Here is a 24245-nt window from a genome sequence, read left to right on the forward strand (position 1 = left end):
CAGGTGTGTGTGCGGTGTGTGCAGGTGTGTGTGCAGGTGTGTGCGGTGTGTGCAGGTGTGTGCGGTGTGTGCAGGTGTGTGTGCGGTGTGTTTCCTAACGAGTGTGTGCAGGTGTGTGCACCTTGTCGTACTGCTCCTCGGCAGGGTTGTGTTTCTGCAGCCAGTCGGCCAGTGGGCGGTCCTTGAAGGAGCCAGTGACTCCGTGCTCCACCTGGATCTTCCTCAGCGTCTCCGCCTGCGGGATCAGCTCCACCATACCTGGCCAGCAGGGGGAGCCGCCAGTCGGCGTTCACAGATTTAGAACAGACGACGTGATTGTGCATTACCACGTTTAAATAAAGCACAAAAAGATTTGAAAGAAGTGGTGAGTGCAGATTGTTTGAGTGTGTGTGTGTGTGTGTGTGTGCGTGCGGGTCACCTCGGCCCGGGCCGGTGGAGCAGCACCTGAACAGAACCATCCTCATGTCCAGACCCTCCTGGATCCAGATCTTGTTCATGATGCGGATCATCTGCAGGGTCAACATGTCCTGCCGCAGGTCGTCCCCAGACTGACGCGCGCACACACACACACACACACACACACACACACACACACACACACACACACACACACACACACACACACACACACACACACACACACACACACACAGGAATGAGGTCCAGAAGGTCTAAATGTCTTATTTTTCTTTTCCTTACTATATACTATATTATACACTATATAATATACTATTCTATATACTATACTATATGATACACTATATAATATACTATACAATATATAAGATTCATATTTCACGTGTATTTATATTCTATTTTGTTTCTTTTTAATTGAGAACCTCGTCCTTCTCTTTGCACTGTATTGTTGCTGTTATGATGCAGATTTCTATTCTCATGTATTCTAACAACTGGACACCAATATGCTGCGCTTCCCCCCAATGGCCACCCCCGGTACTGCAGCCAAAAAAACCATGAGGCCCATAAAGCCTTTGATTGATGGATAAAGTGTGTTCCAGGTGCATGATGGGAAGTGGCACTACTGCTGCATGCTGTGTGTGTGTGTGTGTGTGTGTGTGTGTGTGTGTGTGTGTGTGTGTGTGTGTGCAGGCTCACCTTGAAGATGACGTTGATGTTGTCCCCCAGGGGGTCCAGGTTGTGGAAGGACAGTTTGAGAGGGACGGCGTTGGAGTTGAAGAAGGAACACAACTACACAACACACACACACAGGCTTTAGCATCGCTGAGCAGCACTGTGTGTGTGTGTGTGTGTGTGTGTGTGTGTGTGTGTGTGTGTGTACCTGTGTGTTGAGTCCTCGGACCAGCAGTGCAGGGTTGAGAGGAAGCCTGCAGCTGCTGTTGACACTGAAGAACTGCTGCATCTCCTCCAGAGCCTCCCTGAGGACCACCTGGAGGACACACACACACACACACACACACACACACACACACACACACACACACACACACACACACACACACACACACACACACACACACACACACACACATTAGTGCCTCTACTCATTGCTGCGTCCAATAGGAGAGGCTGCAGCATTTAGAACCAGCTTCCTGGCTCCACCCACCTGTCTGCTGGAGGGCGTGGCCTCTCGCACCTTGAGCGCCACCTTGCTGAGGATGGACACCAGCCAGCACTGACGCTCAAACTCCTCACGCAGCCCTCGACCAGTGCAGCACAGCAGAGCCGCCAGCAGGTGCTGATAGCGAGCACTGAACTGACTGTCCTGCAGGTTGTCCTTCAGCAGCCTGAGGAGGAGGTGGGGGGGAGGAGGAGCAGGAGGAGGAGGAGCAGGAGGAGGAAGAGGAGCAGGAAAAGGAAGAGGAGCAGGAAGAGGAAGAGGAGCAGGAAGAGGAGGAGGAGCAGGAAGAGGAGCAGGAAGAGGAGGAGGCAGAGGGGTTGGAATTAAGTTGGTGTGTGTGTGTGTGTGTGTGTGTGTGTGAGAGAGAGGCGGTGACATCACGGGTCAGCTGACCAGAAGAGGAAGTGAGCGATGCGGACGTCGGCCACTGCTCTCCTCAGCAGGAAGCGAACCAGCGAGCTGTCCAGGTAGCACTCGTACTTCAGAGCCTGCAGGGGGAGACAGAGAGCAGCTTAGCTTAGCTTAGCTTAGCATGCTAGCAGCAGGAGCTGCCATCACGACAGGCAGAGACTGGTCACCTGCACCAGCTGAGGCAGGAAGTCCAGCAGCTCCGGGTCCGACATGGAGTCCATCCACTGGACCGCCGTCCTCCTCAGCTCCTGGTCCGGGAACCTGGAGGACGGACAGACAGACTGGGTGAGCAGCCCGGGGGGGGTGGGGGTCTAGGAGGGGGGCTAGGTGGGGCTCTCACGAGGAGTGCAGCAGGCCCAGGGCGTCCAGGTGACCCAGACACGCCCACTGCCTCAGCAGGGCGTAGATGTCTGGCAGGCAGGACCACTGCCAGCAGGGGGCGCTGGCCAGCACCAGGGGCAGCGCTGCACTCTGGGCCTGGCAGAAGGCCCTCTTCTCCCACAGCAGGCGGCGGTCCTCCACCGTCAGCCTGGACACACACACACAGCCAGGATGAGTGTGTGTGTGTGTGTGTGTGTGTGTGTGTGTGAGAGACAGGCAGTCTGACCAGAAGACGGCCTTCTTGTGCAGGACGTCCTGCAGCTGGATCTGGCTGATGGCGTCCAGCCTGGAGAAGTCGTACTGGGGACAGAAGTCAGCGGGAGGAGGAGTGCTGAAGACCACCTCAGAGGAGGAGGAAGAAGAGGAGGAGGAGGAGGGGAAGTCCACCTGGGAGAGAGCAACCAGGAGGTCAGGAGGTCACCCGGGGGTCCGTGTGGCTGTGTCTCAATCCAGGCTCTGCATCCTTGGAAGGAAGCGTCCTCCCAAGGACCCGGTGTGTGTGTGTGTGTGTGTGTGTGTGTGTGTAAGCCCTGCCCACCTGCAGGATGACGCTGTCTGGCTGGCTGAAGTTGGGCGAGCTGCTCCGGGCGTTTCCACTCCTGCCAGGAGCTGGAGGCCACAGACCCAGCAGCTTCCTGCCACAGGTCAGGACGCTGGAGACACACACACACACACACACACACACACACACACACACACACACACACACACACACACACACACACACACACACACGAGCTAAGCCTTAGCCTGTGAGCTAGGTGCAGGTCATGTGACGTGCGGTGCCGCAGTGCCGACTGACTGTCTGAAGTTGAAGAGCGGCATGGTGACCCAGCCCAGCGGCTCGGCCGGCCGGCGCTGCTTGCCCTTCTCCTCGGCTCCACCGGGGGGCGGCAGAGGGCTGGCGTAGAGGCTAACGCTCAGCTGGGACTCCCTGGGCAGCTGGTTCACCTGCACCGGGAAACACACCCTGCACACGCACGCACGCACGCACGCGCACACACACACACACACACACACACACACACACACACACACACACACACACACACACACACACACACACGGCTCTGGTGGGCGGAGCTCGGTCACATGACCTGGAGTGGGGCGTGGCCGGCCGCTCACCTCTGGTCCCACACCACCAGGTGGAAGAGGTACTTGCTGACTGGCTGCCTGCTGGTGTGCTGCGGGGCGCAGAGCTCCGCCCCCCCGTGAGTCAACGTGCAGGACAGGAAGAAGCCCTCGTAGCTGGCCAATCAGATCGCAGCAGGAAGAGAGAGAAAGAGAGAGAGAGACGATCAAATCAGCATCCACACACACACACACACACACACACACACAGATGGTGTGTGAGGCTGGCAGCTGTCAGTCGGCCTCTCAGGAGGTCAAAGGTCAACTCTGGTTTCCAGGCAGTCAGCCTTTTGTGGCGGCAGAGAGAGACAGGGAGAGTGTGTGTGTGTGTGTGTGTGTGTGTGTGTGTGTGTCAGTGTGTGTGTGTGTGTGTGTGTGTCTGTCTCAGTGTGTGTGTGTGTGCTCCCTGGCCTACCTGGCGGCCCAGGTGATGGGGACGCGGTGGGCGGCGTACACGTTGAAGGACAGCACGGTGCTCGCTAGCCCCGCCTCCTGGCGCAGCGCCGTGCAGCAGCGGTCTGGCACCGCCGTGTGGTGGAAGTTGGCGTTGAAGGTGCAGCAGTAGAGGTGGACCAGGTCCAGGACCGCCTCCGTCAGCTTCTCCACCACCGCCTCTGTGTGTGTGGAAGGGGAGGGGCAGTTATCCCAGCGGCTCCTCGGCCAATCAGCAGCGGCGGCGGTGGTCACCTACCTCTATTCTCTCTGAGCGCCAGCACTGATGCATCCTGGGAGACCAGAGTGGACAGACAGGCTGTTAGAAGGCCTTGCGGGCAGACTGCCCCCCCTCCTCCCCCCCCCCCCTCACCTTGGCGACCCGGGGCTGCAGCCGACAGGGGCATGCTGGGAGCTGGCTGAGCGCCGCCGTCACCTCGGGGGTCTCCATGGAGGCCAGCGAGCTGCACAGGGCCTTCACTGACTGCACCAGCCGCTCCACGTGCAGCGGCAGCTCCGCCTGCAGCTGGGGGGGGGGGAGGGCGGAGACAGGTGGGTGGGAGGGGCCTGGCCAGCGGCGAGGGGGGAGGAGTCTCAGTCACCCTCACCTCTGACAACAGGAAGGACTCGGCCTCGTTGTGGAAGGTGTCCAGCAGGAGGGTCAGCGCCTCCCTGAGGGCGCGCACACACACACACACACGCACACACACACACACACAGAAACAGAGGGAAAAATCAGACATCCTGCCTGCATCACACCGCCGTCACCAGAGTCCCCCCCCACAGCCCCAGCTTGGCCCCGCCCCCGAGCCCCCCCACCCCTCGCTGAGGTTGGCCCCGCCCCCTCACCTGGTGACAGTCTGTTTGATTGGCCGCTCCTGCAGCAGGATGGAGTGGTTCATGGTGGACGGCGTCTCGTCGTCGCTTTCCTGTTGTTCACACACACACACACACACACACACACACACACAGTCCAAATGTTTGGCGTTGTGGTCTTGTTGTAGTTTTGTTGACGTGTGTGTGTGTGTGTGTGTGTGTGTGCTCGCACCGTGCGGGCCAGCTCGCCGCTGACCTCCGACCTCCTGGTGAGGGAGAGTCGCACGTCCCAGTCAAACTTCAGACACTGCTGGACGAACTCCAGGGCGGCCAGGGTCTGGGAGCTGGGGGGGAGGGGGAGGGCAAGAGACGTCGCTCATTGTTCCACCTCAGGAAGCCCAGGCCACAGCTGCAGCTTATCACACACACACACACACACACACACACACACACACAGAGCAGCTGCAGGCCTAATGATAATGTATGAGTCCCTAGAGAGAAGAGTGTGTGTGTGTGTGTGTGTGTGTGTGTGTGTTACATCAGCCAGTTTCACGCAGCAGCCACGTCCTCACTGCTAGTGTGTTAGCAGCTAAAGACGACGACAACAACAAACACCTGCAGTCACACCAGCTGCAGCTCCAAACCAATAGGACGTGACTGGCGGGGGGGGGGGGGGGGGGGGGGGGAGGTGGGGGGGGCTCTCACTTGCTGAGGAACTCTTCCTGTCCGCAGATCTTGAGCAGGAAGTGGTCCACGTCCATGTGGTCCAGGTCATCCTGGGCGTAGCAGAGGGTCTGGTAGATCAGCAGGTCCACAGTGGAGGAGCCTGGACACACACACACACACACACACACACACACACACACACACACACACACACACACACACACGTTTGCTGATGTCCTCCAGGCCCCGCCCCCTGCCTCTCAGTGGCCCCGCCCACTCACCGTCGCAGGTGAAGGTCAGCGGCTCCCTGAAGTGCTCGCTGACCACCGTGACCCTGACGTTGACCCCCAGGGCCTGGTGCAGCTCCTCCTGGCCCACAGAGGGCGACCACACCAGGCCGGCGTTGCTGGAGCGCTGGGCGTGCGGGAAGGCCTGGCGCAGACTGCAGGGACGGATGGACGGACGGACTCAGGATGCATGGAAGCGTTCATACGGACAGGAGCTAGCTGGCTAACGCTAGCTGGGGCTAGCAGCAGCAGTGTGTGTGTGTGTGTGTGTGTGTGACACTCACACGTCCAGCATGTGGCAGAAGGCGGCCACCTCCTCGTCTCGCTCCTCCGACACCTGGAACAGCTCGTAGCCGAAGCCGTTGGGGCGGGACACCAGCGACACCTGTCAATCACACAGCGGCCAATCACAGCAGTGCTTGACACTTCACACACACACACACACCCCATGGTTTGTGTGCTGCTAAGAGCAGCGGGGTTAGCATAGCATAGCATCGCACCGCCACCTCTTACCGGGTCAGCTGACACTCGGCGCTGGTTCTTGTTGCTCTTGGGCGCCGGGACGTAGGTCCTGGGCGGGACCTGAGGAGGGAGGGTCTTGCTCCGAGCGACGGGCTTCCCTGATTGGTCCGCTCGACCCTGGCGCCCCCCGTTGAGCTGGGCCAGGGATTGGTTGATGGTTTCATAGTTGAGCTCGGCCCCGCCCACCTTGGGGAGGTCCAGGTCCGGCAGGAACAGGTTGACGTCCCGGCTGGGGGGCGGAGCCAGCGTTGGCCCCCGGGGGGGCAGGAAGGGGTTCTCTGGCCCCACCCCCGAGTGGGGGAGTGGGTTTCTTGGGGGGAGGGCGGGGGGGACGTCGTCGGGGAAGAGGGCGGAGCCTTTAGACAGGAAGTCAGAGCTGAAGTGTGAGTCCTGACTGTCCAGGATGTAGGGCGGGTCCTTGCTGTGGGGGGGCGGGGCCGTGGCCGGGGGTGGGGCTGGCCTGGGCGGGAGCGAGGGTGGGGCCAGGTGGAGGGAGGGGTCCGAGCCAGACAGGCCCCTAAGCAGGGGGTCCCCAGGGGGGCCGGGGGCCGGTCTGGGCCGCTGCACCGAGGGGTTGGGGGTCTTGGAGCGGGAGGGGGCGTGGCCAGCCCCGGCTCCACCCCCAGCCCCGCCCCCTCTGTCCTGCTTGATCCTGGAGAGGGCGTCGTACTCCATCTGCAGGGCCTCGGCCAGGACCAGCTCCTTCTGGCTCAGGCCCAGAGACTCCAGGCAGCCCCAGCCCGGCTCGCCCGCCTCCTTCTGGGTCTGAGCCGCTGACATGACGCCACCAGCAGGGGGCAGCACCACAGGAGACCAGCAGAGGAGGGCTGCTCTACAGGAAGTGGTGTGAAGACATGGAGCTGCAGGGGGGGCGGGGACAGAAAAACAGAGAGAGAGTTGTTTTAAACACCACGCAGGCAGCTAGCTCGCTAACTAGCGAGCTAGCTATCATGATGCTAATCATGCTAGCAGCATTAACCAGCCACTAGTTTTCAGGGTGCAGTCGGTGGTGAAGCTAACGACAGCCTGGTGTCGGGCGCATGACCTCGCCAACAGGAAGTGGATTTGGGAGGCGGGACTATGAGGACAGGCCACGCCCACTTCTGACCAACACAGCCTCCAACAGCAGTGTCTGGACTGGGTTTGGACCCGACCTTAAAGGAAGTGTCCCGTTTCTCAGTCACGTCCTAGGCTCAGAGGTCTGCTCAGTGAGACACCTAGTGGCCTGGAGTGGGACGTGCACACAACGCAGCTACGCACACACACACACACACACACACACACACACACACACACACACACACACACACACACACACACACACACATCAAGGGGGGTGAGGACCCCCCACACACCCTTCTGTCACACACACACCAACCATTGCCGACCCCCTGCCAACACACACACACACACACACACACACACACACACACACACACACACAGTAAAGCCTTTATCCAGAGGGGGGAGGAGACCACAAAGAGCTCAAATTGTCTGACATCCCCCAGTGTGTGTGTGTTGACAAAAGAGCCACCCTGCTCCGGTTGTGACAATCAGAACTGGTGACACAACATCAACGCCCAGAGGAGGACCCGCACCAGCAGTCAGCAGGGGGCGCCAGTGAGTCAGTGGACCCTGGACAGGTGGGCCTCACAGGGGGGAAAACAAACAAAACCACAGGGGCCTCTCAGCTCACAGCTGATTGGACCCCCCCACCCCTACTTGCTAACTGGCTAGCAGGCTAACTGGCTAGCAGCAGCAGCGGGAGTCAGAGTTGCAGTGAAATATCTTCATCATACCACGTGACCACGATGCGAGCAGCGAGACAAGTACGTCCGTCCATCTGCTGAGAGCGCGCGCTGAGACAGGTGCACATGACGTCATCGGCAAGACAGGTGAACTGCGGAGCGTCAACAGCGCCTCGCTCTGCTGATTCGGAGCTGACGTGCGGTGTTTGCGGAAGCTGACGGGCTTGACGGCCGCGGACGGTAACGTGGCGTCGTCCGCACCGGAAGAGACGCAGCTTTGCGCTCATGTGTGACAACAGCCGCGTGAAGACAAAGTTTCCGACTGACTCTCACTGCAGGTGTGTTGGTTTTCTCCCCGCTCAGAGCCGCGGAGGGCGGTGGCAGTCGGTGAAGACCCCCCACTGAAGGTTACCTGAAATCCGCGCAGCGAGTGGCGGGTAGACGAATCACCACGGAGCCGAACCCGAGGGCAAGCCGGAGCTCCCCGAGCCGAACCGAGCCGAGCCGAGCCGAGTCCTCCGCTGTCTCCGAGCGGCGGTCAAACTCGCGGTTCGACTCCGGTCGGCAGGTGTTCGGCGGGGCTCCCAGTTGGGTTCGGCTCAGCTCGCAGGGAAAGTGCGCCAGAACCACCGGAACACTTCCAAACTGAGAGCTAGCGGCTGTAGCTAACGGCAGCTAGCGGGCGGCGGTCCTACCTGGCTCCGAGTGTCGGCTCTCGGTCCTACGGGCGGCCGACGGTTGCCATGCTACAGCGCTTCACTTCCAGCCACCAACTCACATCGACCCGCTCCTCGCTCAGTACCGAACCGGCCAGTCCGGGTTCAAACACGGCAGCAGCGGCGTCCGGCGGCTCGTCGAGCGGCTTGACTTCCGGCGGTGGCAGCGGACCTCCAGCCCGCGCTGACAGGCTCCGTGTGCGGGGGGAACAAAGCCGAGGCTGCGGTCGCTTGACAGCCCAGTCCCAGCGCACCTCAGGCGGCTTCGCGTTAGCTTCTCCCCGGCAGCTGCCGGCCGCTCCGAGGCGCTGGCGTCAAGACGGGTAGTCAAGCCCAACTACTTCCGGTCAGCTTTTGACAATAAAAGAGGCCGAGTAACGGCACCGACGGAACAAATAAAGTCAGACTGTGGAGAACAAGGCTGCATTGTCAACATTAGGTCGAACTTTTAACTTTAAGTTTCATTAATATGTTATTTGAAATACAATTCAGCGTCCAATTGCCAGACTACATGGAATAATGCATTTCATCATTGTTATTTTATTTTCAGGCGCTTCGAGACGCCATTGGTTGTGATTTAGCACTTTACAAATACGAGATGATTGATTTGACACCAAAGCCAATATGGTCACGAACACGACAGCACTGCAGATGAATTCACTGTTCCCGGAACTTAGTATTCAATACAATACATGACAAGAATGTAGTTCCGGTAAGACTGTGATTTTGTGAGGAAGCAGGAGGTGGAACAGCGACACCTAGTGGATTTAAGAAGCCTCCACCTTGGACCACCGTGCCAGAGTGATGAGTGGAGCTCCTGTCAAGACCCTGAGCAGTGAACACCTGCCGGGTCCAATTTGGTTTTCCACTTGGTTCTGCTTCAGAGATGAAACCGAGAGTTCAAACATAAGACAGAAGTGAAACAGAGAAGAAGTGAAGAAGTGCGGTTAGCTTGCCTTGCTTTTTTCCCTCCAAGCCGACGACCTCAGAGTCCTGATCACATGTCAAGGCTTCACTTGTTGTTTACACATGAATCAAACAAATCATCGTGTGACTCACAGACTCGTTCATTGTTAACTCCACAACACAACACAACTTTATGGAAGCTCAGTGTTTACGGTCTGCAGCAGCTAGAAAACCACCTGCCGTCACTGTAAACACTGCAGCACTGTACAGTGACACAAACCACCAGCAGGTGAAAACTCTGAGCAACTTTATTCAGGCACAGTTTCTGTCCTCAGCCACAGGAAGACATTCATTTTCAAACATTCTTCTTAAAAAAACAGGACAATTCCAGTGTGAGGGCTGAATAAATAACAGCTATTATTATTATTATTATTATTATTATTATTATTATTATTATTATTATGCATAAGAATAAAAACTTTTTGATGAGTTTAACATTTAATGTAAAATATATTTTTATTAGATTAGAATATTAAAATTGGTTTTATTTTTATATCACATACACCAGGATTTGAAAGTGTTTATATTATATGTACACTGTATATTACATGAAATATGACTTTATAAAGTAGTTTGACCTTAGGTGACCTCTAAGTGATTTCAGTTTAGTTTCCTCTCAGGTGACCTGTGCATCATTTCTGGTTAAAAAAATATCAATATCTAAGTCTCTTCACCAGTGAGCCTGCCTGACCTCTGACCTCAGATGGTTGGATGTGAACTCATCCACTTTCCTCCAATCAGCTGGCGGGACGCAGCAGAACCCAGAAGTCTGTCAAAGTTCTGATGCTCTCCACTTCCACCACCGAGAGTCTCCGTCAACTGTTTCCACCAGGACCAGGAGGAGGACCAGGGAACCTGGACCAGAGAACCAAGACCACGGAACCAGGACCTCCACCTGCCACCTCACTTCCTGTCCGGGATCCTGAATGACGTGGCTGGACCTCTACACCTCCTTCTCCTCCTTGCTTTGGAGGGACGTCCTCCTCAGGTTCTCCTTCACCTTGACAAACTCTGGAGCTCTGAGGTTCTCCTGCTGCTGCTGCTGCTGCTGCTGCTGCTGCTCCAGCTGCAGGAGGAGGAGACACAGCAGTGACCTCAGCAGAACAGCCACCAGCAGACACCTGCCAGCCTCTGTGTGTGTGTGTGTGTGTGTGTGTGTGTGTGTGTCACCTCCTCCAGCTTCCTGTGCCTCTTCAGAAGCTCCGCCTCCAGAGGGGAGATCTTGCGGCTGGCTTCCACTTCCTGTTTCCTCTGTTTGATCATCTGGTCCCGTTTCCTGGACTCCAGGACTCTCTGCAGCTCCGGCTTCACCTGCACCGCAGAGCCAGCCCTGACACACACACACACACACACACACACACACACACACACACACACACACACACACACACACACACACACACACACACACACCGTTTAGCTGTTTGCAGTCTCCTGCTAACCCATGTGCTCAGACAGAAACACTGTGGTCTCAGAAGTGGGTGGAGTCAACACCTTGCTGACTGGGGGGCTGTGGCGACCTTTGTGACATCACAGAGGGCTGTGCTCCAGACCTCCTGGTCCCTGCTGGTGCGACCAGCCAACATCTCCATGTTGTCATACATGTTTTCCTCCAGCAGGGGGCAGCCAGTGGCCACCCAGCAGGTAGTCAACACATAAAGAGACTTCCTGTTTATCACCAGTGTGTGTGTGTGTGTGTGTGTGTTGGTCTGGGCCCCCTCCAGCGCCTCTATTCAGTCTTTGTCCCTGTGATGAGGGGACCGGCCGAGGTGACAACTTTCCCAGCGTCCTCGGCGGCTGCCTGGCTGTTGCCTGGCAGCCGCCGATTCTGCTTCTGGTTCTGGTTCTGGTTCCGGTCCTGCTCCTGTGGGACCTTCTCCCAGTCTGGACGGGGGGGCGGGGCCACAGAACACTGCCCTCTAATTGGCCTGCAGGCCTCCCAGAATTCCCAGTCAGCTTCTCCAAGGTTTTTTTTTCACCCACTTCCTGTCTTTTCTACACTCACTCTCTGTCCGAGTGACTTGACCTCTGACCTTGAGGCGAGGGCCGTTACCTCTTGCAGCTGCTCATCAGCTCCTGGTGGAGCTCCTGGTGGCTCTTGGAGGCTTTGACGGGGTTGAGCAGCTTCCTGGGTTTGATGAGGTCATCGTCGTCGTCTCCCTGCAGGTAGTCGGGGGGCGGTGCATAGCAGGAAGCCGCCGGGCAGGACTTCCTGTCTGGACGCTGCTGCTGCTGCTGGGCAGCTTGAGCTGAGGCTGCAGACACAGGAAGTGGAAGAAGAAGAAGAAGAAGACGAGATGAGAAGATTCCGATCCAGAACTCAAAGCTCTTGTCTCAGCAGCGCTACCGTGTGGACACGGCCTCCACCTGCAGCAGCAGCAGGTGCAGCAGGTGTGTGGTGGGCGTGGTTTCAGGTGGTGTTGAGATTCTCTGCTCATCGACTGTCAGCTGCTATCTGATCTCCTGCCCTCAGATATTCTGGGACTCACAGGGTCACATGACCTGCAGGGCGGCGCTCCACACAAAGACTCTTTGCAGCAAGTGGAGCTCAGCGCTGCTGCTGCTGCTGCTGCTGCTGGAGCTCAGATAATCAGAACCTCCTCCTCCTCCTCCTGCTCCTCTTCCTCCTCTTCCTCCACCTCCTCCTCCTCCTCCTCCTGCTCCTCTTCCTCCTCTTCCTCCACCTCCTCTTCTTCCTCCTCCTCTTCCTCCACCTCCTCCTCCTCCTCCTCCTCCTGCTCCTCCACCTCCTCCTCCTCCTCCTGCTCCTTTTCCTCCACCTCCTCTTCTTCCTCTTCCTCCTCCTCCTCCACCTCTTCCTCCTCCTGCTCCTCTTCCTCCTGCTCCTCCACCTCCTCCTCCTGCTCCTCTTCCTCCACCTCCTCTTCCTCCTCCTCCTCTTCCTCCACCTCCTCCTCCTGTTCCTCTTCCTCCTCTTCCTCCACCCCCTCCTCCTCCTGCAGGACACTGACCTCTGACCTCTGACCCCCTGAGGCAGAGTGAACCAGATGTTTGTAGGTCAAAGTGTGACTGACTCGCGAGTCACTGGGAGTGAAATTGAGCCGAAAAGAATCGATCGACCGGGTAAGAAGAGCAGAACCAGAACCCGAACCCTAAACCTAACCAGACATCCATCGACCAACCAATCGGTTCTGTCCCTCCTCCCCCCCTTCTCAGTCCCACGACAAGGCTTTAATTATTCATGAGTCCCTCAAACAGGCAGAAAATCAGAGCAGAGAGGTGGAGAAGATCCAGAAGAAGAAAGAAGCAGCCGCTTGACAAAGCGGAACCTTCACCACCGGAACCGAAAGAGAGAGGGAGAGAGGGAGAGAGAGAGAGAGACAGGGAGAGAGAGTGAGAGGGAGTGAGAGAGAGAGAGGGAGAGAGAGAGAGACAGGGAGGGAGAGAGAGAGAGAGAGAGAGAGGGAGAGAGAGAGGGAGAGGGAGTGACAGAGGGAGAGAGAGAGAGTAGGGAGTGAGAGAGAGAGAGAGAGAGGGAGAGAGAGAGAGTGAGAGGGAGTGAGAGAGAGAGAGAGAGACAGGGAGGGAGAGAGAGAGAGAGGGAGAGAGAGAGAGTGAGAGGGAGTGAGAGAGAGAGAGGGAGATGAGAGAGAGAGAGGGAGAGAGGGAGAGAGAGAGAGACAGGGAGGGAGAGAGAGAGGGAGAGAGAGAGAGGGAGAGGGAGTGAGACAGGGAGAGAGAGAGACAGAGAGAGAGAGAGAGGGAGAGGGCGAGGGAGTGACAGAGGGAGAGAGAGAGAGTAGGGAGTGAGAGAGAGAGAGAGAGAGGGAGAGAGAGAGAGTGAGAGGGAGTGAGAGAGTGAGAGAGAGACAGGGAGAGAGAGAGAGAGACAGGGAGAGAGAGAGAGAGAGGGAGAGAGAGAGGGGGAGTGAGAGAGGGAGAGAGAGAGAGAGAGAGAGAGGGAGTGAGAGAGGGAGAGAGAGAGAGAGAGAGGGAGTTTGTGTATAAAACGTCTCAAAAAAGAAAATTCTCCACCAGACCCATGACTAGAACCAGAACCAGAACCAGAACCAGACCCAGAACCAGAACTATAAGCAGAACCAGACCCAGAGCTAAAAGCAGACCCAGAACAAGACCCGGACCTCTTACCGGACCCGGCCACGCCCCCTCTGGCTGCAGAGCGGCGCTGCAGGCTGCTGCTCTGATCCATGGACGTCTGAAGATCTGCCCCAGTCTCCTCCTCCAGTCAGCAGCATCTCTGGCTCCTCCCCCTCTGGTCACATGACCCTCTCTCCCCCCTCCCCCTCCTCCTCCTCCCGATCCTCAGCCCCCACATCTCAAAAATCTCATGATCACCACAGTGTGACAGACCATGTGACTTCCTGCTTCCTGCCATCTGAGTCATAACACCCCCTGCTGGCAGACGTCAAGACAACTGGGCTGGCAGAACCAGAACTGGAAGCAGGAAGCAGGAACCAGGAAGCAGGAAACAGGAAACAGGAAACAGGAAGCACAAGCAGGAGGCTCCTCATCCAGCAATCACCAATGACTTGTGACATCACTCACTGATAACAGGAAGTGGCTCTCTGCTCCACTTCCTGTTAGAGCCAGATGCTACAGATGCTAACGCTAAGCTACTCACTCACCTTTGCTACCGCTGTTCCTCACCCTGGCCTGCTGCTGCTGCTGCTGCTGCTGCTGCTGCTGCTGCTGCTCCAGGCTGTAGCCCTTCTGGAGACACAGGAGAGCCACAGGAAGTGATGTCACAAGGGGCAAGAGGCTGACACCATCCCAAACAGGAAGCAGGTAGTGTTCACCAGGTGACCAGCAGTGAGCTCACCTGACACTGGAGCGCCACCTACAGGACCAACATCGGATCGCACCCAGCGCTGCCACGACCACACAGGAAGTGACATCACATGTGACTGATGTGTAGCCATGTGTAGCCAATCAGATCACAACAGCACTCCGTGTCCCCGCCCACACACACACACACACACACACACAGAGCAGAGGACGAGATGACGGACAGATGGATGTCCCGCCCTGCCACTTCCTCTCTCCCACTGAAGCCTCCTGATTGGCTGGTTGCCAGGGGGCGTGTCCCCAGCAGGAGGAGGGTTTCTGAGGACAGTCTGACCTCTGGTGGACAAAACCGTCATTACACCTCCAACCAGCAGGTGGGCCACCAGCGGTCAGGTGGCGCTTCGCTTCTTTCAGAGTCGGCCAATCACAGCAGGGCTGTGGCGGCTGCCAGTCTTAGCACCGCTAACACACTGACACACGCTAATGCCGGATTAACCCCCAACTCTGAGCCACACGCACACCCACACCCACACACGCGCACGCGCGCACACACACACACACACACACAAACACACACACACACACACCCGCGCGCACACCCACATGTTAATAATCTTAATCTGCTGCTCAGTGCAGTTTGAAGGCCTCCTGATTTCCTGCTTTGCTTCTTATTGGGAAAAAAGTTGCAAACTTCTTGTTAGTTTTTCAGGGTCAAAGGTCATTCTCTTCTGCCAGTTGTCCCGCCTCCACTGACTTACAGCCAACCAGGTGAGTGGTGTGATGTTGAAGGAGCAGCTCTGTATTTCTGCCCCCTCTCCCCCCCCCCACACACACGCACACACACACACACACACACACACACATACACACACACACACAGGCCACGCCCCCTGACCCTGGTCACATGGTCTGGTTATGTAAGTGCTGCTGCAGCCGCTGATTCACTTACTCACACATGACTTGACCGTCTAATTGTCCAGGAACCTGAGGGCAGCTCTGATTGGCTAACAACCCCCCTCTCAACCACCCCCCCCCACCACCCCCCCCCCCGGTTCACTGACTTCCTGTTTGGTCTCTCAATATTTTGTGACACATTTGAAAGAACAACAACAGGCAGAAAGTTGTTGATGTTGGATTCTTGGGAATAAAAAAGAATAGAATCAAATAATTTAAACAAAAACAAATAAACAAAAACAATAAAATTCTAATAATATACAATGACACTTAATATATTTGAATGCGTCCTGCAATGTGAAACAAAGTATCGCTTAAACATTAAAGTCAATGAGGCCATTAGCGCACTGTGCTAGCCCGCTAGCTCTAAGACAGCTGGTCCTGATAGGGGGCGCTCTTCATGAGGACTTCCTGTCCACTGGAGCTGAAGACAAGAATAAATGTGTGACTGCCCCCCCACCCCCCCACCATGCTGCCAGCTGTCTCCCCCCCAACAGGTGCGTCACACCCCATAGCTCAAATGTTTGCTGTCTTCCTGGGCGTGATGAGGAGATCACTGCAGAGTTCCTGGAGAGCCATGAGTACAAACACTGCACCCAGGAGTAATTCTACTCATCCTGCTGTAAACTACTGGCCATCAGGCTGCAGCTGGTCCACAGCGCCCCAGCAGGACAGTGTGGGGACAGGCTGCAGCTGGTCCCCACATGGACCCCTGCTGGTCCCAGAAGGTACTACACAGTAAATGTTGTGCAACTGTTGTCGAGGCAACCTGTAATAACCTCCCACCTGTCGCCACCTAGAGGCCAAGCACTAACAGCCCCTGGGGTAGAGGACCCCACCCCCACCCCCACCCCCCACCATTCACCTGGACGCTCTATAGTTAGCTCATCTGAGCATGCTAACACGCTGAACCTTGCTGCTAAATTTAGCTCACACTCACATGTGGGAACACATTAGCCTGCAGCTAACTAGCTAGTTGGTTAGCATGTGTTAGCATGTCTGTGGTGCCGTGTTATCACATCAAAATCAGACAGAAACATAAAATCAAAACTTTGATTTTAAGCTTTCCGTGTTTTTTTTAAAGTCATGTTCTCATGGAGAAGGTGAGAGGACAGAGTTCTACCGGTGGACCTGGAACCAGGACGGAACCAGAACTGGAACTGCCCCTGGAAGCCCAGTCAGTGTGAGGCTCTCAGGTGACCGAGGCCCTGTTGAGTGTTTGTGCGTCTGCGAGTGAAGCCAACTGACCTTCTTTCCGTGAGCGGCTCCCATTATTCCCAGAGCTCCCAGTGCTCCCAGTGCTCCCAGTGCTCAGCCTCCTCTCTGGAGCATCGACTCCTGCAGCTCCCAGCAGCCTCGGGGCTCCCCGCCGTCCGTTAGCATCGCAGCAGCAGCGCAGCTCGACTGGACTCAGAGCGCTTGGTGCTGGACGGTGAGGAGCAGCAGGAGGAGGAGGCAGCAGCAGTGGGAGGAGGAGCGGGAGGAGCAAGAGGAGGAGCAGGAGGAGGTGCTGCCACCTGTTGCTGCCTGACTTTGGGACGTCAGCTGTGAGCAGTTAAGATTCTGTGAGTGGATTAACGTGGATCAGCGGCGCCGGCAGAGAGGAAGTTGATCTTCTGCTCAGGGGATCTGCCTTAGCATGCTAGCTTAGCATCAGCACTGCAGTGCCCCCCTGTGGTTCTACAGCAAACAACACACACACACACACACACACTCAGGCTGACTTCAACAGGATTTATTGGCAGAGAAAAGGCACGAAGAAGAAGAAGGAGGAGGAGAAGGAGGAGGAAGAGGAGGAAGAGGAGGAGGAGAAGGAGAAGGAGGAGGAGGAAAGAGGGGGAGGAAGAAGAGGAAGTGCGAGTGACAGCAGGTTGGAGAAGGTCTCCTCAGGAGGGCGTGTCTGTCAGGGAGGACGCGGATCCCGTGGCCGTGTCCGTCATGGAGGGGGCGGAGCCTGTGGCCGCCGTCAGGGAGGACTCGAAGCCCGTGGCCGTGTCCGTCAGGAAGGGGGCGGAGCCTGTAGCTGTGACCTGGGCGTCCTGGTCGTCCTGGTCGTCGGGCGGAGGAGTCGGCTGGAAGAAAGAGCAGGAGCACCGAGTCAGACTGAAGGACACCTGGTCCACCTGGACCTGGTGGACCAGGTGGACCCAGACCATGATGTAGATGACACAGATGAAGATGATGAAGATGATGAAGATAAATATGATAAAGAATGTGAAGAGGCTTAAAATGATGAAGACGATGATGATGAAGATGATGGTACCCATCTATCCTTAGGCAGGTTGTAGCCACTGTAGCAAGAAGACATAAGAGAGCTTCCATGACCTCAGACCTTTGACCGTCACCTCACACTCAAGGTCGCCCCCCCGCAGACCAGAGATGTTTTCTTACCCGGCCAATGCAAACCCAATGTAGGCGTTTAGCGAGGCGTAGAAGTCGTGCATCTTCTTCATCTGGAAGAGGGTTCAAAGTAGTGATGATGATGATGATGATGGTGATGAAGATGAAGATGAGGACGATGATCTCTTACCAGTATCTTCTGCAGATAAGGGGGGAGTTCCTGACTAAAGGAAACGACAGGGAGAAAAACTTTATACCAACGGGACCGCTCAGAAGTGAACTTCTGCCCGGTAACTCGAGACAGCAAATCAGAAGCCACCGTGAAGCAGGCGGTTCATTCTGAGCAGACAGAGGAGAAGAAGAGAGAAGGTCTCACAGCAGGTCCTCAAAGTCATCCTCATTGCCACTGTACGGGCCGGGGCCGGGGCGAGCTTCTGCAAGACACAAATCAGCTGTTTGAACAAACAGGAAGTGATGTCACAGCTGTCCTGATGACATCATGAGAAGACCTGGTGGCTCAGCATCAGACACGACGACGATGGAACATCAGAGACAGGAGGTCTCCAGCCGGCGTTCTCACCTGTTGGCACGAGCAGCAGCAGCAGCAGGACTGGGCGGGTCATGTGACATCATCACCACACGTCGTGACATCATTGAGAGACACAGCACGGTGAGAAAATGTTGCAGGTACAAGAAGCAACAATCAGAGGTGCGACTGGCAGGAGACTCACCGGCCAACCTGGAGGTCTTCATCGTGACACTGCACACACACACCAGCTCCGCACACCTTTTATTGACCCTGCCCCACCCACTGCCCCGCCCACCCCAGGTCAAGAGGCCTCAGGTCGCCCCCTAGTGGCCCAGTGAGGAAGCCGACGGTTGGAATTAGCAGCAGGATGTTGACATTGACTCGTGGAAATGAGATAAGCAGCAAACAAGGATCAGAAGGTGAGTGTTGACTCAGGCTGATGTTTGTCCTGGAGCTCCTGGTCCATCTCCTGGTCCATCTTCAGGTCCTGGTTCTTCAGACCCCCAGGTCCCTCAGACCCCCTGGTCCCTCAGACCTCCTGGTTCTTCAGACCCCCAGGTCCCTCAGGCCTCCTGGTTCCTCAGACTCCCAGGTCCCTCAGACTTCCAGGTCCCTCAGACCCCCTGGTCCCTCAGACCTCCTGGTTCCTCAGACCCCCAGGTCCCTCAGACCTCCTGGTTCTTCAGACTTCCAGGTCCCTCAGACCTCCTGGTTCTTCAGACCCCCAGGTCCCTCAGACCTCCTGGTCACTCAGGCCCCCAGGCCTACTGAAAAGACTCACCGCTAATCTGCTTTCATTGTTGCTCTTTTGGATTACAGACTGAAGCCGTTGCTCAAACATGACTTCAACCCTCAGCAGGTCTTCAGCCTCCAGGGGTTTCTGGATGTGAAGAACCTGACAGATGTGTGTGCTCAGGTTGTCATCATCAACGTCTGCAAACATCAGTGTTCGGCTGTGGATCAGCAGACAGGAAGTGAAGTGTTTGGCTGTGGATCAGCAGACAGGAAGTGGGCTGTGTGATTGTTGGAGACAGGAAACGAGGTCAGCTGACCTACTACTAATAATGATAATGACTTCCATTTATAGATCGAGTCACAAGGTTTTATTTCATTCTCGCCTCCTCAGACGACGAGTCGTCACTTTATTCAACAACAACACCAGACTGCGTTTGTCAACAACAGTTCCACTTGTTTCTGAAGAGTCGAGTTCAGAACGATGGAGCTCCTCAATACGGTTCTCACCCCCCCCCCCCTTCCCCCTCCCCCTCCCCACCATGTCAGGTGACCAGCAGGGGGCGCCGTCCTGTGGAAGGACGACTACAGAGCAAATGTTTGACAGACTTGATTTGTTGTTGTTTTTTTACAGCTATAAAAATGAACGTGAGATAATGGGTGAATTAGCAGGGTTGGACACAGTGCCCCCTGCTGGTCACCTGGGGTACTGCAAAAACAAATCAACTGGATTTGAAAGAGAAGCTGTGACAGTGGAAGCCAGCCGCCCTCTGCTGGCAAGGAGAGTCACACACACACACACACACACACACACACACACACACACACACACACACACACACACACACACACACACACACACACACACACACACAGGTGGAGATCAGCTGATTTGAGAGCTCCACCCCTCTCACCCACTGGTGTAATGACACAGCCAGCTAGCCGTGCTAACTGACTGACACAAATGCTCGCTAACCATGTAAAACCTACTGCTATCATGTAGCCACGTTAGCATGGCTAAGTGTCTCTGGGTGTGTGGGCTCCAGCAGGGGGCGCTGCAGACACACGGCTCCTCCCGCAGCTGCGTCACGCTAGCGGCAGTGACGACCACACTCTGGCCCCGCCCACACAGCCACGGTGCTGGAACTGGCCCCGCCCACTCTTTTCCTTCTGCCGCTGGATGTTGGCGCCCCCTAGACTATGACGCCCGTATGTACAGAATAAATTAAACAAAAAGGAAAAAAAAAAGAAAAAAAAAAGCAACAACTGATCAAAGACACAGGTTGATCACGTGACCCCAGCCGCCGCCGGGGGCTCCTCCTATTGGTCCGAGGGGGAGCGGGGCTCCGCCTCCTCCACGCTGGGCCCAGACATCTGCAGGAAGAGCTCCCTCAGTTCTGTGATGTCATCGCTGAAGGAGTGCAGGGGCGGAGCCGAGTGCTGCTCGCGCTCCTCGATGAAGTCCCACAGCCGCACGTTGTTCATGAACTACACACACACACACACACACACACACACACACACACACACACACACACACACACACACACACACACACACACACACACACACAGGAACAGCAAGGGGTTGTTAGCGAGGCCAGTGGTGCCGCCTGCAGGGGGCAGTGGTGGGCAGCACCCACCCGCACGCTGCCCTCGGAGCTCAGCTGCTTCCTGGGCCGGTCTGGTTCTGGTCGGGTTCCATCCGGGAGGGCGTGCAGGTACAGACACTTGGATCCGAAGGGACAGGAGCCTCGCCCCTGGTCGAAGTACTTACAGGCCTTCTTACTGCAGGACACAGGAGGACATCAGAGCAGCAGGACACACCGAGGGACAAGACAGGACCAGGACTGGGATCAGCACCTGACTCCGGACTTGAAGAGATCGATGAGGTGGTCTTTGTCTCCCTGGTCCTCCACCCAGTAGACCGACGGGATGACGAACTCCGACGGCAGGCGGCACTCCGGACACGCCCTGAAGACAGAGGAGGGGTCAAAGGTCGCCCGTGGTAGCCACAGACCCCGGACTCCGACCCCGGTTGGTCCAGACTCACTTGATGATCTTGTTGCTGAAGGTCTTGGTGCAGCGCCACTTGCGGATGCAGGCCAGGCAGAAGGTGTGACAGCAGGAGGACAAGATGCCAAACCTGCGCTCTGAAGGGTTCACCTTCTGCACCACCACCTCCATGCAGATAGAACACACCTGCAGGAAGGACCAGGAGGAGGGGGGGGGGGGTAAAGAACATCTCAAGGAGGAGGAGGAGTAAAGGACATCTCAAGGAGGAGGAGTAAAGAACATCTCAAGGAGGAGGAGGAGGAGGAGGAGTAAAGAACATCTCAAGGAGAAGGAGGAGGAGGAGGAGGAGGAGTAAAGGACATCTCATGGAGGAGGAGGAGTAGGAGGAGGAGTAAAGAACATCTCATGGAGGAGGAGGAGGAGGAGTAAAGAACATCTCAAGGAGGAGGAGGGGGAGGAGGAGAAGGAGGAAGAGGAGGAGGAGGAGAAGAAGAAGAAGGAAGAGGAGGAGGAGGAAGAGGAAGAGGAGGAGGAGAAGGAGCAGCAGCAGGAGGAGGAGGAGATCTCCAGGAGACTCAGGCCCACCTTGTCCTGGCTCAGCTGGGCTGCGAAGGCCTTCTCCATGTCGGCCTCGAAGGCCAGCAGACACATCTGCAGGGGCAGGGGTGGAGTTAGAGCAGTGGTGGGCAAACTAAGGCCTGGGGGCCACACGTGGCCCATTGCAGCTCTTCAGTGCAGCATCAAAGACTCTGATTGGTTGCTTCATTTCCCATCGACATCACAGCAACATCTGCTGCTGCTCCGCTACCCCCTCCCTCTGGCCCACTGCAGACCCCAGTGTGGTCTCCCTGGAGCAGCAGCAGCTGCAGCTGCAGCTCCTCACCTTCTCGTGGGCCCTCCTCTGCTCGGGGTCGTGGGGGTGGAGCACCTGCAGGCCGCACACCTGGCAGCGGCTGCCGTGCAGGTAGGGACACTTGTCCTCGAAGTAGCAGTGGCCCATGGCGGCGTAGGGACACAGCTGGGAGGAGTCCTTCAGGGCCCCGCCCCCCGCTGGGGGGTCAGCTGAGGAGGAGGGTCATCAATACATCAATATTCAAAACTGACTGGGTGTGTATGGGGTGGGAGGGGCTTAGCATTGGAATCATTTAAAAGTAGCCTTGGCTGAAAATAGCTCAGATCTGCGTCGATCGCGCCAGTCCGAGTAGACGTGATGCTGCAGGCCACGCCCCCACCCACATCCGGTGGCGAGACCACGCCCCCACTCATACCCGGTGGTGAGACCACGCCCCCTCCACGTCGTCACAAAGAGCACAAAACAAGCAGGAAGTCTCACTTTGCTCGGTGGCGTTAGCGCTGAGCCCCGTCCTGATGGCGTCCACGTAGGTGTTGGGCGAGGCCGCCGCCGCCGCGACCTCTGACCCCTGGCCGTCTGCGGGAGGCCTGAACATGCTGTCCACCGTGGCGGCTGAGGGGGAGGGGCAGGGGGAGGGGGAGGTCAAACACACCTGCGGCTGCACTCCAACACCTGCAGCGCCGCCGCCGCCGCCACCACGCTCACCTCGGTCTCTGAGGACTAGCGGCTTCTTGGCTCCGCCCCTCACCGAGGCTCCGCCCGATACTCCTGAAGGAGCAGCAGCAGCAGCACCGCCTCCGCCGCCAGCGGCGCCTCCGCCGGCGGCGTGGTTCTCAGACGGCACCGCCAGCACTCCGGCCCCGCCCCCTCTGGACGACAGCTTGATGTGGTCATACCTGCACACACAGACATGATGTCCTCTGGGGCCACTGAGGTCAGGTGGTGTGGGGGGCGGGGCCAGGTGTCCTACCTGCAGCGTTCTCCGTAGGCGCACACCCCCCGCTGGTAGAACTTGCAGATGGTGGAGGGTTTGCTGCTACTGGGGTCGTGGGAGAACAGGCAGCGGCTGCCCTCGCGACACACCCCGTGGAGGAAGTACCTGCGACACAGCAACACCGCGTCACACCCACGAACACCGGAAGTGCAGCCCCCCCCTCCCGCCAGAAAAGGAAAAGAACCGCTGGACGGGGACTGGACGCAGTGACCGGAAGCCGCTGGACAGACTAGTCTCTCGACCGGAAACCAACCCCCACCCACCCACCCACCCACCGCTGGAGCCCGCGCGCACCTTGAAGGTCAGGAGACCCTGCGCGCGGCGGGGCCTCCGGAACCTTCCGGTGCTCCGCTCGTGCCGGCGCGCGCCACTTCCTTTCGCGCCTTTTTCCCGGAGGAGAGCCGCCGCCGGAGAAGAAGAAGTAGAAGACGCAGAAGAAGAAGACGAAGAAGAAGAAGAAGGGGCGGGGCCGAAGCTTTGAGCTAGCGAGCTCATAGCGAGCTAGCCAGCCAGCTAGCCAGCAAGCTAAAAACATTAGCACGGGTCTAACGCGGCCGCTGCGGCGGGACGGACGGGGCGCGCGACACGCACGAGTTCACGGGCGGCCGACGGGGACACGCGCGCACACTCACCTGCACGTCACCTGCTTCGTGGTGCTCATGTTCCTCGCGGAGCTTCGGCAGCAACAACAGCCGCGGCCAAGTTGTCACGCTGGTGTCCCCGCCGAAAGTCGTCCGGCCGCCGCCGCGGACCCGGCACCAAGGTTCCGGTGACGTCGTTTCCACGAGACCTTGATGTCGACGGTCCCTTCCGCCGTGCTGCTGGTGTAGATATTAGCATTAGCACTGGGCAACGTTCAAATGGAAAGAAATACACCTCGGGTTTTTTTTTTGTGTGTGTGTGTGTTTTTTTTAAATCTTATCTTTAAAAAAAAACAAAACAAAAACACACACACGCTGAAATTAAACTATTGTAAATGTATAAAGGGGAAGCATGTCTGTATTTTAATGTACGAATAAAAAAAAGACGCTATTTGACTGGATATCGTTTCTCTTTATCTCAATATAAAGACTATGAAGGAAGACACTTTTCACAAACACAATGTGTTTACATGGGGGCTGAGACTGAGTGCTGCAAATAAGGCATAGGTGTCAACCTCTGGCCCGCGGGACATATTTGGCCCACAGTGTCATTATATTTGTCCTCCGGGAGGTATTGTACAGCACATGTAGCGCTAATACTACGAATCCCAGAATGCTTTGCTGCTCAGTCAGGACAGGACGTTGATTGAAGGATATTATTACTATGACTTGATTGGTTTATTGTTATTTTATATTTAAATATATTATCAGGTGCTGGGAAAAGATTCCTGTTGAAATTTAAATCAG

The 24245-nt window shown here is 56.7% G+C and overlaps 3 protein-coding genes and 1 long non-coding RNA gene across 8 annotated transcripts in view; 1 reads left to right on the forward strand and 3 right to left on the reverse strand.

Moving 5' to 3' along the window:
- Positions 1-9065, reverse strand: part of pik3c2b (phosphatidylinositol-4-phosphate 3-kinase, catalytic subunit type 2 beta) — a 13252-nt gene extending 4187 nt beyond the window's left edge. For both annotated transcript variants that reach the window (XM_076013347.1, XM_076013346.1), the window contains exons 1-23: positions 8687-9065; positions 6235-7103; positions 6006-6106; positions 5716-5876; positions 5474-5594; positions 5001-5112; positions 4802-4881; positions 4561-4624; positions 4326-4478; positions 4212-4245; positions 3936-4134; positions 3515-3637; positions 3192-3359; positions 2928-3042; positions 2616-2776; positions 2349-2537; positions 2176-2269; positions 1991-2085; positions 1583-1763; positions 1298-1405; positions 1114-1206; positions 419-548; positions 122-258 (exon numbers count right to left, since the gene is read on the reverse strand). In XM_076013347.1, the coding sequence (XP_075869462.1) occupies positions 122-258; positions 419-548; positions 1114-1206; positions 1298-1405; positions 1583-1763; positions 1991-2085; positions 2176-2269; positions 2349-2537; positions 2616-2776; positions 2928-3042; positions 3192-3359; positions 3515-3637; positions 3936-4134; positions 4212-4245; positions 4326-4478; positions 4561-4624; positions 4802-4881; positions 5001-5112; positions 5474-5594; positions 5716-5876; positions 6006-6106; positions 6235-7023 (3408 nt within the window). In that variant the 5' untranslated portion in view covers positions 7024-7103; positions 8687-9065. The remainder of the gene's footprint in view (positions 1-121; positions 259-418; positions 549-1113; positions 1207-1297; positions 1406-1582; positions 1764-1990; positions 2086-2175; positions 2270-2348; positions 2538-2615; positions 2777-2927; positions 3043-3191; positions 3360-3514; positions 3638-3935; positions 4135-4211; positions 4246-4325; positions 4479-4560; positions 4625-4801; positions 4882-5000; positions 5113-5473; positions 5595-5715; positions 5877-6005; positions 6107-6234; positions 7104-8686) is intronic.
- LOC142879858 (uncharacterized) overlaps positions 1-24245 on the forward strand; it is a 54186-nt gene that overhangs the window by 15923 nt on the left and 14018 nt on the right. The window lies entirely within an intron of this gene.
- On the reverse strand, positions 9904-16799 carry LOC142879854 (protein FAM107B-like). 4 transcript variants are annotated; one of them, XM_076013374.1, is made up of 5 exons: positions 16643-16799; positions 14281-14362; positions 11727-11928; positions 10844-11003; positions 9904-10739 (listed from the first exon to the last, which is right to left on the reverse strand). In XM_076013374.1, exons 1-5 carry the CDS (start codon positions 16664-16666, stop codon positions 10617-10619), a joined length of 591 nt encoding a protein of 196 aa, XP_075869489.1. In that variant the 5' UTR covers positions 16667-16799; the 3' UTR covers positions 9904-10616. The 4 variants fall into 4 exon arrangements, with proteins under 4 accessions (XP_075869489.1, XP_075869490.1, XP_075869488.1 ...); XM_076013375.1 differs by having other exon boundaries at positions 9904-10733; positions 14281-14365; XM_076013373.1 differs by having other exon boundaries at positions 14281-14365.
- Positions 19799-23678, reverse strand: mkrn2 (makorin, ring finger protein, 2). The gene is made up of 10 exons (XM_076013359.1): positions 23490-23678; positions 22834-22962; positions 22569-22759; positions 22344-22475; positions 21894-22072; positions 21596-21661; positions 21048-21196; positions 20858-20968; positions 20638-20782; positions 19799-20483 (listed from the first exon to the last, which is right to left on the reverse strand). The coding sequence occupies exons 1-10, from the start codon at positions 23516-23518 to the stop codon at positions 20316-20318; spliced, it is 1299 nt and encodes a 432-aa protein (XP_075869474.1). The 5' UTR covers positions 23519-23678; the 3' UTR covers positions 19799-20315.

The sequence above is a fragment of the Nelusetta ayraudi genome, unplaced genomic scaffold (assembly GCF_046127955.1).
Source record: "Nelusetta ayraudi isolate G7.1 ecotype Tasmania unplaced genomic scaffold, CSIRO-AGI_Nayr_v1 ptg000146l, whole genome shotgun sequence".
NCBI lineage: Eukaryota > Metazoa > Chordata > Actinopteri > Tetraodontiformes > Monacanthidae > Nelusetta > Nelusetta ayraudi.